The sequence below is a fragment of the Hippopotamus amphibius genome, chromosome 17 (genome assembly GCF_030028045.1).
Source record: "Hippopotamus amphibius kiboko isolate mHipAmp2 chromosome 17, mHipAmp2.hap2, whole genome shotgun sequence".
Lineage (NCBI taxonomy): Eukaryota > Metazoa > Chordata > Mammalia > Artiodactyla > Hippopotamidae > Hippopotamus > Hippopotamus amphibius.
The window spans coordinates 17,762,486-17,781,051 of NC_080202.1; the positions used below are offsets into that span (position 1 = coordinate 17,762,486).

The 18,566-nt window shown below is 38.1% G+C and overlaps 1 protein-coding gene across 2 annotated transcripts in view; it reads left to right on the forward strand.

Annotated features, from left to right (window-relative positions):
- Nucleotides 1-2,195: 2,195 nt before the first annotated feature.
- SUZ12 (SUZ12 polycomb repressive complex 2 subunit) overlaps nucleotides 2,196-18,566 on the forward strand; it is a 40,021-nt gene continuing 23,650 nt past the window's right edge. Inside the window, exons 1-4 of one of the 2 annotated variants that reach the window (XM_057713765.1) lie at nucleotides 2,196-2,706; nucleotides 4,996-5,042; nucleotides 5,127-5,191; nucleotides 9,434-9,502. In XM_057713765.1, coding sequence (XP_057569748.1) covers nucleotides 2,430-2,706; nucleotides 4,996-5,042; nucleotides 5,127-5,191; nucleotides 9,434-9,502 — 458 coding nt within the window. In that variant the 5' untranslated portion in view covers nucleotides 2,196-2,429. The remainder of the gene's footprint in view (nucleotides 2,707-4,995; nucleotides 5,043-5,126; nucleotides 5,192-9,433; nucleotides 9,503-18,566) is intronic. The other variant, XM_057713767.1, reaches the window with a different exon arrangement.

Here is an 18,566-nt window from a genome sequence, read left to right on the forward strand (position 1 = left end):
TCTCAAAACTTAAAAATAGCCACACCAAACTTAAAAATAACAATACAAAATAAATAAGCTGGCCACAGAAGTGACCAACCCTCAGATGATCTACAGACATTTTACCTATAGGACATAATCTGATTAAAAAGACTGGAATACAACCAAGAAAACCCCTAAATTAATTCTAATTTGTTCAAGGTGATAAGTATTTCTTGGTGTTCTACCTACATTCTCAACAAAGGAGTGTATAAAAAGTGAGAAATTTGTTACTATGCCCCTCCCATCACATGGGATGGCTTTGAGCCTCATGACCAGTACTGGTTAGCTACTGTACATTAAAACTATGTCTAGGCTGAAACCTGGAATGCTACCATGGCATTCCTAAAGGAAATACCCTTTAAGAACATCCCGACTCCTTTGGCTCCATTTCTCTCCTCATCAAAGATTTATAATAACCTGTGACGAGCTTTTTGACTATACCTGTACCTCCCCCCTCCCCCCATAAAAGGAGAACCCTGTATAGATGATGAAGACTAGTGATTTTGCCAGTTATATTTACTGTTAATTAATAAATTAGCATTCTGGTCTATAACTTGATATTTTGTGACTTGCTTATTGTGCTTTAATTCTCCAGACCCTACTGAATTGATGAAACTTCATTTCCTAACCCTATAAAGCTAAAGATGAACAGTTTAGCAAGATCTAAAACCCCACAAGCCTTCAGAGGTGGCACTGGTCAGAGAAGACTTATTTCAGAAATCTAAAGAAAACAAAACCTCTTTTCTTTTTTGGTAGGGGGAAACTTTAAAAAAAAATACTGAGTACAGAACAATATAACAAATGAGAGAATTCTGAACTTTTTGTCTGACTAAAAATACAGACTGTACTTAAAAATCAGCAACAGGTATACCTAATTTCAGATGCGTTCCTGACATGCCGAATTTTATACTACATGCATCATTCGTAAAACTCACTTTAAGCAAAAGATGCATTGATAAAATCAGCATTTCGGTCATTTAAATAACCATTCCAAAGACGCCTGCTTTCTAAACAGCGTTTCAAAGTTAACTATAAAGGGCCCAAAGCAGGCATTTAAAAAATATTATTGAAAGTATGAAATGGTTCTGTTTACAGATTGGAATTTTTGAAGATAGTTTCACTTTAATGTAACACAAGATCACAGGATTTGAATTGGAAGAACATCCTTAGAGATCATCTTGTCCAACCTGAAATTCAAATCTCGAAGAGTATTAGCTCAACTCCAAACCAGTCCGGACCAGAAGTCTGAATCTGGCCTATGCATCTCTCTTTCTAAGCGAGACCAGCAAAACGCCGGACTCCCTCTCCAGTTTTTGTGCTTAAAACGAGTAGGTTCTTAACATGGGTGTAGGTGCTTCCAAGAAATCATCCCGTTTGTCCCTCTGACCACTCCTGTGGTGTCCGGGGATCAAATATCTAGGTTTTGCTTCCTACATGTTCAGAGGCCACAACCTCTCTCAGTAACGATCCTGAAGCCTCACCGCACCTACAGAAAATCGTTTCCCTCATTTGATAGGACATTCCTGCTCCCTAGAAATCGCTCCCTTTGGTGGAGCCCAGCGGCGTCCGAGAGCAGCAGCCGTCACACCCCTTGGCTGCCCCCCGTCCTCTCCAGGGCTCGCTGGGTGGGATTCGGCCAAGGCTGGCTTGAGGCACGTGGTGGCCAGGGGACCGGGGACGCGATTCCCGTCCCGCGAGCCCCTCACACCAGAAGCGACCCAACCAACCACCAGGCAGGCCCTTTCCTGTGAAGTTAGAGACTCGATCATCGGGCAGGGATCTCAGTTCATTTAACAGGCCCCTCGACCCCCACCCCCCCCTCCTCAGAGGCCCGCCTCCCCTCAGGGGTCCTGTATCCCCCGGGGGCGGCGACTGACGACGCTCAGAAGGCGAGAAACGGCTCCCTAAGCCGCTCGCTGGGTCCCTCTCTCCCCACAATGCACCGGGGCCAGCAGGAAGGCCGCTCCGACCCCTAATTTTCCCGCGAATTCAGTTCAAAGAGGCGGCCGGGCCCGCGATCGGCAGCGCGCACGGGCCAACCAAGCAGCGCCTCCGCGAGAAGCGCCTCCGCGTGACTGACGGGGGAATCTGCGGGCCAATGAGCTGGGCCGCCGGGCGGCGCGCGCTCCCGCCGGCCAATCAGAGCGCCGGGCGGGGGAAGTGGGCGGAGCGAGGCCAGGCTAGGGTGAGCGGTCTCCCGAGCGGAGCGGGGCTCTCTGGAGGAGACACTTTTTTTTCCTCCCTCCTTCCCTCCTCTCCTCCTCCCTTCCCTTCCCCTCTCCTCCCCTCTCTCCTCCTTCCCCCCTCGGTCCGCCGGAGCCTGCTGGGGCGAGCGGTTGGTATTGCAGGCGCTTACTCTCCGGGGCCGCCCGGCGGGTAGCTGGCGGGGGGAGGAGGCAGGAACCGCGATGGCGCCTCAGAAGCACGGCGGTGGGGGAGGGGGCAGCTCGGGGCCCAGCGCGGGGTCCGGGGGAGGCGGCTTCGGGGGTTCGGCGGCGGCGGTGGCGGCGGCGACGGCGTCGGGCGGCAAATCCGGCGGCGGGGGCTGTGGAGGCGGCGGCAGTTACTCGGCCTCCTCCTCCTCCTCCGCGGCGGCAGCGGCGGGGGCCGCGGTGTTACCGGTGAAGAAGCCGAAAATGGAGCACGTCCAGGCTGACCACGAGCTTTTCCTCCAGGCCTTTGAGAGTGAGTGTGTTGGAGGCTTGGAGGGCAGGAATCCCCACTCTCGCAGCGTTAGGGGGCCGGGACGCTCGTGCTGGGACCCCCTTCCTCGCCGGGAGTCGGTTTGATTCGGGAGTGGAGGGCCAAATTGAGGGGCCCGTTCCGCCTTCGGGGGTTACGGCTTCAGGGGGCCCGGCGTCTAAGGCCTTGGTGGGGGTGGACTAGGGGGTCCAGGTGAGGTTCGTGCCTCCCCGAAGATTTACACGCGAGCTGAGGCAGTGGGGCCCCGCGTTAAGAGCAGGCTGCTTGTAGGTGAGGAGGTCACAGTTGGACTGTACGCTTGGACCTACAGTCGGATCCCAGGACTAGTTCTTGCTTTCTTTCGTGCCTTCTGTACTCTAGAAGTACAAGACTGTCGGTTGTAGGTCTGGAGGAGCAAAATTAAGCCTGTGAAGAGAGGAGTGCAGTAAAATCGACCAAATTGTCATTAGTCCGAAATGCCTTCGCACTAACTTGGTGCATTAACATGGCACCTTTTGATGCTCTAAACCTTTCAAATCTTTACACCCATTTTATGGGTACGTAAACTGAGACAGGTAGTATTTAAGCGTCTTCTTTCTCTCGAGACGATCTCGAAATTCTGCCCGTTGTATTTGTCTTAATTTCGGAACATTTTCCGATGACAATGTCTGTTTTTAAGGTCTGTTGTGAGGGCAAAGCTACGACTTCATTTGGGAAGAAGTGTCTGGAAACAAACAATAGAATTTATAAGAAACACCATGACTATGAGTAATCTGAATTGTTCTTTAATGAATATTACATCCTGATTGTTTCCCCCTTTGCTTTTGTGTGCATGTTGTAATTTGGATGATCTTTAATAGCTAGATATCTTACAGAAACTTCAATAAACTGAGGTCTCCCACCCAGTGTCTTTATTTACAATTTTTCGTGGCATATGCTAAGGGCATGGTATCAGCTGTGCTTAGAAAGATGTATTACATTGTTTAATACCCTTCTTTTATTCTCTCTCATTAGTGCTTCATGAAATTCTAATTGGAATTTAATACAAGGAATTTCGGTTTTTATTGAAATGAATATTGAACTTGCTTGAGAGAGATTCACATTATTCTAGCTTTTGCTTAATATATTTTCAGAAATCTAGAGAGGCTATCAATTGGAAATACGGTGGAGAATTAAAACACAGCGATGGCAGTGATCTTGCGTGTTTGTAACCTTTCTAAAACATCTCCTTTTAGTTTATTTGAAACTAAAACTAAACTGACGATTAAGTAGAAATTTAAAAAATTCTTTCTAAATGCTGTGAGAAGACAAATCCTCCAAGAAAGTTTCAGCTATTTTGCTTTTTTGACGAGTCTACTTTGGAGAGATGAACTGTCATTAAGAGTTAGATGCGGTCACAAAACAACTTGATTCTTCTCTAATATTGATCTTAGTTTCTGAGAAGTTTATATGCTTTGATGTATATACTAATATAGTCAGTCACATTAGGTCGTTTTTATAATGCTTTGTTTAAAGAAACATAATATTAACAGGTCATTAATGTAACTGGTATTATGGTATTTGTATGTAAAATATTTTCTGTCAGTAACCTAAGTCCTTTATAACAGATTTTAACTAAACAGCATTAAAAACAATTTCTTACTGCTGTTACTTTAAAAATATGTGTTGCGGTAGAATTTACATACTGAGGTAATATTTACATTGAGCAAAATAGAAACTTGGGCTATAACTAGAAATATTCATTGAAAATTTTAGCTAATTTATGTCTTAGATTTCAGTACTGACTGACTTTGATCATATCTGTGTTAGGTAACGGTTTTATTCTGTTTTGGCTGACTACTGTACAGACTTTTGAAAAGACCAATTAAAAAGTGAACATTTCATTTTGTTATTTGGCATCAATAAAGAGTTCTTTTACTGAATCCAACTACCTCATTTTAGCTACTTTTTACAAGGAGATGGGTTATAGATAGTTTAAGTTAAATGAATATAACTACTTTACTGCATACAGACTAGTTTAAAAATAGCTACCTTAGAAATGCAAGGCTTAAGAACAAGATTGTAGAGAACCTTAAATTTAAAATAAATGTAGATGCATTTTGTAAACGTATGCTGTAGGTTGAATGTCTTTTGATGTAATTGTGCGTACTAATTTTCTTGATGTATTCAGTACATGATTTCCATAATAGGTTATTGGTTTATATTGGTTATAACATGGGCTGGGTTGGTATTTTCTTAACTTAAATAATGAGTAAATCTAGATAACATCTGAATTTTGTTTCTGTTACCTAGAACCAACGCAGATCTATAGATTTCTTCGAACAAGAAATCTTATAGCGGTAAGTAATCAACAAAATTCATCGATATTATTTTTTTCCTAGAATTTCACCTATTTAATTTTAATATTTTAACTTTTTTTATAGCCAATATTTTTGCATAGAACTCTTACTTACATGTCTCATCGAAACTCCAGAACAAACATCAAAAGGTACATTTTATGAATCTTATTTCAAGTTGATCAAACCATGTTAAAATTTTGTTTTCAAGTATGATTTCTAATGAAAGATTAAATATGAAAACTGAGGTGAAGGAGTGAATTGGATGCAAAATGATTTCTAACAGTAACATTTTTGTAAATCCCAGTCGATTGCCATTTTTTTCTTAATAGAAATGATTTGGTAGTGAAGTAAAAGAAGTGATTTTACTAATGTTTTTACTCTGTACTAATAGTTATTATCAAGTTTGGTAGAAGTTGAGGACAAATATTTACTAAAGGGCTCATGGGAACTGTCTTTGATACATAAATTTGACAGTTAATGTCTGAATATTTCTTATATGTTCTAACAATAAAGAATTCACTTCTATGATGATAGGTTCAGAAAGTCTCATTTTATGTCTTCGGTGGTTGTCTTATTATAAGGGAAATACTTTTGAAGTCAATAGGAGGAATGTCTTTAAAAACTTACCGATTTTAGTCACCTAGTCTTAAAGTGGAATCTGGAGGTGTCAGAGAGCTTATTTTTGCTTTGTAACATTTAACCATATATAATTATAGAATGCTAATTTCTTGTTCTGTACCCATGATTACTTACTGAGCATATCAAGTGAACAACTTTAAATTTAAAGGGGAGAACCTCTACTAAGCATTTGGTATTTTTATAGTCTTGACTTAGTAAAACCATTAAGCTTTTCAATAAACTGAAATTAAACTCCTTTGCAGACTCCTACTGGTTACTAAGTAAGCGTCATGTTTTTTATAGCAAGACATAGTTTAGCTTTGTAGATATGTCTAGATATATTTTGAAGGATTGAAATATTAAAACTGTTCGTCTTCACGTAATCTTTCTAAATCTAGAGAGTGCACATTGCATTTAACAGGTGAAATCTGTCAAGTGCCTAAATAACTAGGAAGAAGGTGATGAATTAGACAGCAGAATTATGTCAGCTCTTTACCTGTCTAATGTAAACCAGGGTTCAGGAAACTTTTTCTGTAAAGGACCAGATAGTAAATATTTTAGGCTTTGTAGGAGACAGAATTAAGGATATTATGTAGTATGTAGGTACAGATACAAAAAGAGAAACAAATATCAACAACTTTTTTTATTGATGAAATTCAAAATATAATAATTGAATGCAGTGTTTTCTTGGGGGGGGGGGGGGGGGTGGCTTTCAGCTTACAGGATCTTAGTTCCCTGACCAGGGATTGAACCTCAGCCCTGGCAGTGAAAGTGCCAAGTCCTAACTAACCACTGGACCACCAGTGAGTGCAGTGTTTTATAATACATGCCTACCAGTGAGAAGTGTGGGGTTCTTTTATTTTGGTGGGTTGGGGTGGGGGGATAACATTTAGCTTAATTGGGATTTAGAGTTAGTATTCTCTATTATCAAATCACTTGCAAATGTTTATCTGTAAAAATCATTTTTAGCTCATGGGCTGTGCAGAAACAGACAGCAGGCTGGATTTGGCCAGTGGTCCATAATTTTCAGACCCTTTATTTTGCTCTAAAACTAGGAGAATTTAAGTAGTAAACTCTTTCTGTTAGTATTTTTAATATGGAAGATACCATCTAGAGGACTTCCCTGACGGTCCAGTGGTTAAAACTCTGTGCTTCCACTGTAGGGGGCACAGGTTTGATCCCTGGTCAGGGAACTAAGATCTCACATGCCACTGTGCGGCCCAAAAAAGAAAAAGTGCTGCAGTTATCATCTAGAATGCTGCTTGATTTTAATTTAAAAGTGATGAAAGTTTTTTCAAAATAAATGAGTTAATCCATAAGTGAATTAAAAAATATACATCAAGTTTGTTTATTAGACTCTTTGGTTGTCTCTTTGTGGGATACATTTCTGTTGTCTGCTAACGAAAGGAGGCAGTTTTTTAAAGCTTGGTAGTAGAAATGAATCTTCTTAATTTAGTACCCTTTAGGTAAAAAATTGTCTTTTGGGACAGTTTCAGAGCAGTTTGCCAGCCAAGAAACATGCATTCCATTTAGTTTATTTCCCTGTAAAAATGCATTAAGAATCACTTAATTCTTTTGTTGTATGCCTGTCCTATATAAGAGAACAAGACTGATTTTTAACAAATTACACCACAACTTGATATCTTCAGATGAGCGTTGTCCTTTTCAAAACAGTTGGTGCGTTGGGAAGGTGATGAATTCGACCCGGTGGTTGTGGTCTTTGGCTCACAGTGTTTTTGGAACTGTTTTTGCAAAATTGCTTTTAGTACTATCCTTTCGCTCAGAATGTTTTCGGAACAAAAACATAATATTCATTGTTGGAATACACTTATCACTCCTTTTGAAGTTGTACATGGAGGTATAACATTAAATCTGGTATGTTTGTTAAACTCGCCTTTTTATTTTAAATACCACTTCATAGTGGTATTCAAATTCTGTAGGCTGACACTACACTGGCACAGTGGAAATCCTGGTGAGGAGAAGGGCATCTTTTATTGAATCCACTTTACTGGGTTTCATGTAAGCTGTTTCTGAATCCTCCCAAAACAATTTTCTGAAATTTCATGAATTTTAAAAATATTCTCCTTTATGATGACCTTTTGGTAACTATTTCCCTTGTTAAATCTGAGCTACAGTAGCAGTACCTTTCTAAAGAACAGAAATACTTGGTGTTGGGAGGTGGGACTTCTTTTGTATAGTTGCCTATAATGGTTTGTTTTTCCTAAGGAATGCTGGGTTGCCTGTATGATCCTAATCTATTTCAAATAGTTCTTAATATTCAGTTTTTCTATGTACAGCTCTGTAATGTTGGAAGAGATGAACCTTGTGACCTACAGTCTTAACTTTTCTTCCTACAGACAGGGTTTCTTCTTAATCGTTACACAGAGATAAACGTATTATTCTTAAATGTTTTCAGTAACTTTACAACCCTCCTCAGTAGTACATTTCAGTATTTATACTGAGAAGTTCTTTGTAACTAGCCTAAAAGAATCCTACATTTTTCTTCTTTCTTCTCTCTTATCTGTGGAGATTGAAAATATATTGCCTGCCATCCTTCATAAGAAACTTCTTACTGTGCTTTATTGGAAAACTTTAATATTGAGGTTTTCAGTAACTCTAAAGGTAAAGAGAGAAGCTTTTTTTAAAAAAGATCTTTTGTTAATGGAGGCTACTTATTCACCTGAAATATAGATTGTATCAATTCTGCTTTTCCTATCAGTTTTACTACAAAATACTTACATTAGCATTTCTCTACTGATAATTTTTATTATAGTAGTTGAGTACAATAGCTGTTTTTGAGGAATGAGCATATTAGTAATTCAAGCTTTACAAACTAAGTAATGTGGAATACATTAATCTTTTCAAGGTCTAAATTTGAAGAAACTATATGAGTATAAATAGAAATATTTGTTTCCAGTTAACATATATGGGTCTAGTTTTTCAGCCTCTAGAAAATGTGTATAGTAGATCACCTTAAGAACTAAGACGAGGCTTGTTTTAGAATCCATTCTTAAATTGCTTGCTGAGGGTGTGGTTATTCTTAATATAAGTTTCTGTTTTATGGGAAGTTACTTTTTTTCTCTTAAAGTTGTTAAGTTAAAAGCTGATAATTTTGTTATGATTTGATAGGTATGTCCCTTAAACTTCCTATTTTTTCCTGATGGTGACAACCATCTCTCTAAAATGACATATTTAACCATAGCCATTGCTGCTAACCTTTGAGGGTGTTTTACTAACTTCATATATGTTTTATGGAATATCCATATTTGTCAGGTTACTTAATAGAAATATGACTGTCAAAATATACATAATTTGCATTTGTTTGGCTCAGTCCAGTAGATACTTGAACACCTACCAAGTATAAGGCAGTATGCCAAGCACTATGTGGCTTTCCTTGAAGAAAATGAATCTCTGCCCTTCAGGAGCTAATAATCTAGCAGAAATAAAATATTATGCAAGTTTCACATTTAGGAGACTAAGTGTCAAAATAAATGTAAACCAAGTGCCATAGGTATGGAGAAATCACTCTGGTTTGGGAGTAATTACAAAAGGTTTCATGGAAAAGTTAGCCTTTGAGATGGGACTTCAAGGCTTGTTTGCTGTATTAAAACAAACACTCTCAGTAGTATTCATTGTTATGGCTAACCATCCATAATTTGTCCTATTAAAAATAAAATCAGATATCCAACTTGCCTATTATAGTGACAATAAAGTGTAATCTGTTTGTTTTTCCCAGTTGAGAAGTGATTATTTTGTTTATCTGTTTCTTCCAGGAAAACATTTAAAGTTGATGATATGTTATCAAAAGTAGAGAAAATGAAAGGAGAGCAAGAATCTCATAGGTAAGATAACTTATAAGTTTACATTAAGTGACATACTTGAGGAAAGAGGAAAAAAGTATAGTGATCATTTTCCTAGTGATCACCTCAGCGTTTTAAGGAGTTAGAATGAACCTTAGAGATCAGTTGGTCCAAACTCATACACAAATCAGGGGTTACTTCTTCTGTAGCATCCCTGGCAGAGAATCAGTTCTTAAGCCTCATCTTGAATACCTCCAATGCTAGAAACTCACTGTTTTCTAAGACAGTTCTGTTCATTATTGTTTTTCTCTACTACCAATTTCTTGGATTTTGAATCAAAGTTTCTGTAACTTCTGCAGTTAGTATTAATCCTACTACCTCATCTAAAGAATGATGGAGACTCATTTTTATGATGTTTGCTACTAGGTGCTGTGCCAGGTGTTTCACAACATCACATCTCTTCTCAGTAATCATCTACAGTTCTGAGAGAGGCTCTGTTTCTGTTTTTTTTTTTTTTTTCTATCGTGTCCTTTCTCTTATTTACATCTTTCAGACAAAATGTTCTTAACTTTAGTTTATATTTGAAATTTGTTTATCACATGATAGTTTCACAAACCTGCCCCTTTGGATGGAATCTTCTATTGTATGTTTTCATGTGTTACCCAGAACTAATTCCTAAATGTTCTGACTAGCCTAGTATCTGCCTAGGCTAGACAGTATGCTTCCATTCCTAAACAGTATGCTTCTGCATATTCTTTGATATGTAAACTAAAGAAAGTTGAATATTATTCTAAAGAGAAACAGGGACTTGGATTGTATTTGTTTATTTATTGACTACATTTAGGAAGAATGTAGAACTAAAAATACTAGATTTAAAAAAAAAATGGAATTGGGGAAAATTGCCACATGGATTTTTCTTTTTCTCTTGAATTTTAAATCGTATCTTACCAATTTAGATAGGCTGTACACTGACTTAATGATGCTTCATTTATACTTTCTCATTTCTGTGACTGGTATAAAATGTCATTTTTACAATTGCTTTTATTTTAAGTTTGTCTTCTCGGTTAGGTTATTTTGTTACTTGAATTTTTTTAATGCATTTTAAAAATTTTGTATCAGTATCTTGCAGTCTTGTAGGACTGAAGTGTAATTTATATTTCCATATCTAGGCAATCTTGATATGTAAATAAACTTTGATAGTCCATTCTAGAAGCTGGGATCCCAAATACCTAATGTATTATTGCCCAAGGAATACCTTACAATATAGGTTTATATAGTCTGAGAATATTCCCAGTACATGCACTCTCTAGTCTTTGCTTGAATTTCTATTCCAGATCTTTGCCTGTTCACCTACACTGGACAGAGTTTTTGGGATCCTCAGGGCTTTTTTTTACTTAAAGTATAAAGCTGTAGTCAGAGCCTAATCTGACATCCTCACTTCTTTTCTCCTAAATACCTTAATAGTTTGCCCTCCAGGTCTTTCAGAGCTCATGTGAGAAGGAAGAATGAACCAAGAAGAAAACTTGACCCTTCATCTTTCCCATCAAAGTTCTACCTTCATCACTGCTAAACCTTACTACAATCTCATTGTGACACTGGCTTTGATAAATATGGAGAACTTCCCTTAGAGTGTGTGTTGTGAGGAAGATAGATTATACTGGTCAGGTCTCTCTGAATAATCACTCATCCAATAATTATATTTCTTTTGACCCAGTGAGTTCAACAGTTAGGCCAGTACTATAACGGGTATTGTTAACCAACTCACAGAAACATCAGCGGTTGCATAGAATTCCTGCATGTAATTTTTAAAAATTAATTAATTTATTTATTGGTTGTATTGAGTCTTCATTGCTGCACACGGGCTTTCTCTAGTTGCGGCAAGCGGGGGCTCCTCATTGTGGTGGCTTCTCGTTGCGGAACACGGGCTCTAGGCATGTGGGCTTCAGTAGTTGCAGCACATGGGCTCAATAGTTGTGACTCATGGGCTCTAGAACGCAGGCTCAATAGTTGTGGCACACAGACTTAGTTGTTCCACGGCATGTGATATCTTCCTGGGGCAGGGATCGAACCTGTGTCCCCTGCATTGGCAGGCAGTTTCTTAACCACTGCGCCACCTAGGAAGTCCTTCCTGCATGTAATTTTGAAAAACAACTTTTTAATTGTTTAGGATCTAGCTGGGACAAGTAAGGGTCATTTCAACCAGCAAGATTTTTTTTTTTCTTTTGAAACAGACCTGACTCTTTATTGGAGCTGACCATATTTAGTTAACACCCAGTGAGGCACTTTAGGCCCAGGAGGCATTGAGTTACTATGCTAGGTGCTTCAACTCCCCTGCCCTGTCTCCCCCCCGCCCCGCCCCCATCTTGATGCATGTCTTGTTGCTCCCAGAGTCACTAAAATTAATTGAGAAATTGCTTCATTTTAAGTTCATCCCCAAGGCCCTGTATTATTAAATTTCTTCAATGTATTTTTCATCTCAAATTAGGCGTAATCCTATTGTCCTACTGAACTTATCACATAGGATTGTAAGAAGTTCTCTAGACACCAGTATATGCCAGAATTATAACACTTTGCTCTTAAAGTCTATGGTCAGATTCTCGTATGAGAGAACAAAATAAATCTTTGTTGTTCCAGGTCATTAATTAGATGTTAAAATCTTAAATCATATACAAAAAAGTATCTCCATCTATATTTTTATTCTGTACCATCTCAAACAGGGATGTTGTTCAGTTTAATTGGATCCTGGGTCTGTTCAGTAGCTACAGTCTGGATGTCTTCCCCTGGAACTCATGTTCTTTCAGTACTTCAACAGTTTTAATGTCTCCACTCTCAAACCCAATGTATTTCATTCTCAAAGTTCCAGCAGACTATCAAGATACCCCAAATTATTGTAGTACTGCAGCCCAAAGGTTAGAACAGTCAAATCCCTGACCTATTTGTGACAGTTGTAGTGACTTATAAACAAAACCAAATTCCTGGCATTATCTGTGCAAAATAAAGTTGGTGTTCCAGGATCATTTTTATATTTTATACTCCAGATCTATATCTGTCTTACTTGTCACAGATAATGGCAGAAATTTATTAGGAGAAGGAGCTGATAGAAAAAAGAAACAGGACATTTAATGGTTTTCACTTCTTTAAGGCATCAGTAAATTGTGACAGTAGATCAGAATTGCATTCCTAACCTTAAAACTCAACAATAACACCCAGCAACTATGAAGATTGTTTCTTTTCTTGAACAATGGCTTCTGAAAACTCCATAGCAATTAGCATATTTTAGAAATTCATAGTGGTCACATCTCTAGTCTCCAGGTTTTTCCTAATCTTTCTCCTTGATCTTTTGGTGCACTTATATATATTTAAAATATCTTTATTTTCTTTTTAGAATTTCTGATATAATGCATTATAATCTATCCTCTGAGTCTCTTGTTTCTGGCATACCAATATATTGTGGGTTTTGAATTTATTTTGAGTTTTGACCAAGCACCATGGTTTATCGCTATAAATCTCTGATCTTTCTGTAGTTTTCTGTTCTAGCAGGATCCCAGGGGATCTCTTGGGCTATTAATCTTATCAGTTTTGGAATTCTCCAGTTATAGCTCCTGACTTCTAAGTGCATCTCCACTGACTGAAAGGTAGCATGAAAAGATTTCCAAATTGGAATTGCTTCCAAAAGTATTTCCTGTGGTCAAATTAGCATTTTCATTTAATCATTTTCCATTCCTGGTCCACTGTTAGTAGCTGGAGAAATCCCCTCCAAAGATAACTGAACTAGAACATCTACTAGGTATATTTTCAAACCTGTTTTTAGTAGGTTGATAATGTAAAGTGCCTTTCATCACTTTTTGTTGTTGTTATTACAACCTAAACTTTTGAAATAGTGATCTTCCTTTTCTTATCATTTTGTACTGTAACAAAGTCTGGATCTATTTTTTTTCTGGGACTCCAATTTCTTAGTGTACCATGTCCTGGACATTATACTAAGTCCTAGGGGATATAATGGTGAGCAAAACAAATGAAGACTTTGCCTTTATGGAACTTATTGGCATTTAGGAGAAAAAGACATAATTGTATAGTAAATATAATTATAAAATAAGTGCTGGGAAAGAAAAGTACACATAGGGAAACTGTCGGTTTTTAAAGCAGGAGTATCAGCTCTTATTTCAGAGTTGGATTTGGGAATAGTGATGTTAAGTGAGGGCTTCCCTGAAGAAATCAGCTGAGATTTGAAACCTGAATATGGGAGTAAAATGGGTATAGAGGGTGAGCAGATAGGTGATTCTCGATAAGGGGAATACATAATAATATACATAACATTAATTGAGGCCAGAGTAGCTGACTAGAGAGAGCAAGGAGAGTGATATTTGTTGAGGCTAGACCAGATGGCCATGACCAGATAATGCAGAGCCTTGTAGACTATTTAAGGATGTTGGTCTTTATCCTAAGAAACCCATAAATTAATTTAAATAAATGTATTGCATTAATGGTGTTACCCTAGCCACCTCTTTTGTAGATTTAGCTGCATTTTTAAAACTTGAAGCTGCTTCTTAAGTTGATTGTATGTCTTTACCACCATAATGAGATCTGATGTCTTCTTCCCCTTTCTCTTTTTTAAACAGTTCTGTCTTGGTGTGAGCTTTGAAGTTGTTTTCAAATCGGCATCTTTTCAGACTTAAGTTTTAGTTGTTCCTTTTTCAGAATCTGAGCCATAAATTTATTTGTACATACCTACTCCTGAAGATGCCTTATCATTCACCACTGAACATATATGATTCTTAAAATCTAAGTATTTAAGAACACATTTTTTTCCCCCAAAACAATCATATCTTTATTGACTTTTTTTTTTCCTGAATGCAGTGGCTGTTTTTTTACTCTTAAAGAGAATAAACATCTTTTAGAAACAGCTTGATACACACAGTCTTCAGTGTGAAGCGATATACTAGTAAGAACACGTCTTAACATTTACAGTCTTAATATATATTATGCATATGTATGTGTACATATATATACACACACACACACTATTTAATGAGGCCAGATATAATGAGGCCAGATGGGAACAAATTTTTTAAATGTTACTTCTTGTATAATCTTTGGCTTCACAATAATTCCTTTATGTTTTGTCTACAGTACTTCTGGGAGGTGATTTGTTTATATGTAATGGATTCCCACTCCTCATTCAACTTTATCTTCTCACTACAAAGTGTTCTCATCCTTAGGTCAGAACCTGGAAAGAGACACTGGATTCCAGAATAATGGGCTTGATGCAGTTACCAATTCCTTAGCTTTACACATCATAGCAGTAACGCTATAGATGCCAAATAGCTTATCATCACACTTGGCCTGTTTTGAGGTGATACAGCCATGACCCTAGAAATGAAGCCTTAAACCTGCCACTATCAGATTAATGTGTACAAATTCAAGGCACTAATCTTGGTTTCTTTCCTGTGTAAAAATGTCGGTCCTTCTGTGGGATCTGGCTATTCTTAAAATTTGAGTTTCCTAAATGAATCTCATCTCAAAATGTTAGTCCCTTATGAATTTAACTTAACCTTATTCTGTCAGATACTTGTGCTTAAAATCTTATCCCCAAATTTCATATCCCCCCTCTAGTTTCCTATTGCCATATTGCTTGCTTCTTAAAAGAAACAGGGAACGCATCACAAAGATGAACCAAATCCTTATCTGATACATTATCCTTGATCATCTGTGCTAGATCCTGTGCTGCCTAAAACTGAATAGACCAGACCAGTCCCTTCTTCTGATCCAGTTTAACCAACTCAGATGTGGACACAGTAGCCACAAGAGAGGGAAGAGGGTAAATCAGAAAGGGAAAGAAAACGGCCCTTTTTCCTTAGACTAAGCTACCCATGAAAGGGATCAAGTAGGCCTCATTGTTACATTTTATTCTAGGTACATATCAAGAGTGTTTATTTTTAGGAGGGGAAGGAGGAGGGGAAATTGTGCATAGCAAATCACATTCCCAAGTTTATTTATTTTTATTTATTTATTTAAAGAAAACTATTGTTTTTTGGCTGCATTGGGTGATTATTGCTACACACGGGCTTTCTCTAGTTGTGGCAAGTGGGGGCTACTCTTCATTGCGGTGTGTGGGCTTCTCATTATGGTAGCTTCTCCTATTGTGGAGCACAGGCTCTAGGCACACGGGCTTCAGTAGTTGCGGCACATAGGCTCAGTATTTGTGGCGCATGGGCTTACTTGCTCTGCGGCATATGGGATCTTCCTGGACCAGAGATCTGACCCGTGTCCCCCACATTGGCAGGCAGATTCTTAACCACTGTGCCACCAGGCAAGTCCCCTAAGTTTATTTTTTATGTTGGTTAATTGAAATTCGGAATTCCTTTTCTCAAAGAAACAGTGTTTGGTGGCTGAATGTGCTTGCCATCTCATTTAACTTATAGTGTACCATTTAAAATGTGTCTCAGACCATCCTGTGGTGACCTTTCTGTTTTTTAATTTCCAGTCTTTTGTAGATGGATTTTATTTATTTAATTTATGGCTGTGTTGGGTCTTTGTTTGCTGCATGTGGGCTTTCTCTGGTTGTGAAGCGGGTGGGGGGGGCTACTCTTCACTGTGATGGCTTCTCTTGTTGCGGAGCACAGGGTCTAGGCGTGGTGCACAGGCTTAGTTGCTCCGTGGCATGTGGGATCTTCCCGACCCAGGGATTGAACCTGTGTCCCCTGCATTGGCAGGCAGATTCTTAACGACTGCGCCACCAGGGAAGTCCGTGTAGATGGATATTTTTGTAAATATACTGATACATACTTGGATGTTACAGCAATGTTAAATTTTTATAAAAGTGGTTGAAATCTTATGCTCAATTTCTTGCTTTGTTGTGGAATTGGTAACAGTTTTCCCAGTGACCTCAGTTTGCAGACCATATTTTGAATAACACTAATTTAAAATATTTTCTGGGGTAGATCAATACAAGTTATTTCTGTGATTTCACAGATGAAACTTAGAATTGCATTGCCTATAAAAACAGTATAAATAATATTATAAGTACTACAGTATAATGGGTCCTGATCCCTGACCTTAAAAATCTTATTACTCTAGGGAGGACATCATTATCCTTTTGAAAACCATTTGTGGAGTGCCTTTCTGTAAAACACTGCTAGGTGCTAAGGACACTGGTATGTCAGAAGAGAATGTGTGTGGAAAAAATTGTGACAAAAAAGTGGTAAATACAAGTGCTTATAAATGAAATTAAGCTCTGGGATGGTTGGGGATGGGTCTTTGTAGAAGAGGGAGAGAGTATTTTGATGGATTCTTTAGTATTTTATCCAAGCCTCACAATCTTGAGAGAGGTTATCTCATTTTATAGATATCAGGTCACGGTTAATAACTGGAGCCAGAATTCAAACTTGGATTTTCTGTCTCTCTCATTCTATTCTACTTTCCTACATAAGGCTTTAGTAGAGGCAAGAAGAAACGGGAACCGTATTACAGACAGCAGTTAGACAAAAGATTTGGCAGTTGGGGACCCATTAGCAAATTGGAGAAAGGAATGATTCATACAAAATGGTATTTTAAAATTAACCTTGCCTTAGTATGTAGGTTTAACTGAAGCAACTAAGAATAGGATAGACTGGTTGTGACTAATGGGTTATCTTCTAACATGTGGAACTGTAGAATATTTCTGTCTTTCAGTTTTGTTTTGGAGTTTCACCAGTTCTGCATTGTAAGGCTACATTTATGGAACAGTTTTTATAGGAAAATGCTAGTTATCTTTTAGTAAAATGGCATGTAGATTATATAGATAGTGGATATACTTTTTAAAAATCAACTTTAAGTATAATTAACATTCAATAAAATACACTCACCCTAAGTATATACTTTGAGTTTTGACAAATGTATACATTCGCATAACCATAACCAGAATTAAGATACAGAACATTTAAATTACCCGAAAAAGACCTTTGAGCTCCTTTATAGTTGATCCCCTTAATGTACTTTGTTTTTGAGATATGAATTATATGCAGTCAGATTCACTCTTTTTGGTATAGTTCTGATGCATACAGGCAGGTAACAACCACTGCAATTAAGATAAACCCTACAGTTTCCCCGGTGGTGCAGTGGTTAAGAACCCACCTGCAAATGCAGGGGACACAGGTTCGATCCCTGGTCCAGGAAGATCCCACATGCTACAGAGTAACTAAGCCCGTGCACCACAACTACTGAAGCCTGTGTACCTAGAGCCTGTGCTCCACAACAAGAGAAGCCACCGCAATGAGAAGCCCGTGTATCTCAACAAAGAGTAGCCTCCACTTGCCACAACTAGAGAAAGCCGCATGTAACAACGAAGACCCAACAGCGCAACCAATAAATAAATTAATTAATTAATTAATTAATTAATTATTTTAAAAAGAGAGAGACTCTATAGATTCCCTCATGGCCCCTTTATAGTCAACCCTCCCCTTCCCCACTCTCTTATGTTTTTTTTTTTTTAAATAAATTTGATTCGTGTCAGAAAGTAATATACGTGAATTACCTGTTTTCAAGAATTCCATTTTATTTTCTTGATACTTAAGTTATAGTTGTTATTTTAGTTTTTCCTTTATGTTTATGCTTGCTAACTCTGCTTGGACCCTTACACTTCTACTCCTCCATAGTCATTTTGTTCTCTACTGATATCCTAACATACTTTTCTTAGTACTGTTCTGGAAATGCCCTTCAGGACCCCTACCCTGTAATTTTTTTAGCATATACTTTCATATATTACCTCACTAAGGAAATAGAGGCATCCTCACATCTTTTGTTGAAATATCTCACTTATCTCCTATTTCTCTAAACAGGCAAAGTTGCAAAGCTAACCTCTCTATAATATGTCCTCATTTCCAGTCATTACTTGTTCCTTAATGCTCTCTTTCCTCAAAGTCTTTATATAACTCTTCCTCTCTGATTATAAGAATGCCTAGATTGTCACCATCATTTAAAAAAAAAACAAAAACATACCCTTTATTGGTATGTTTATTGCCCTTTATTGCCCTTTTACTGCTATTTTCTTTGATTCTTTACACTAGTAGATTTCTTGAGTAAAGATTCTGTTCTCTGTAGTCCTCTATAATCTGGTTTCTGTATCACA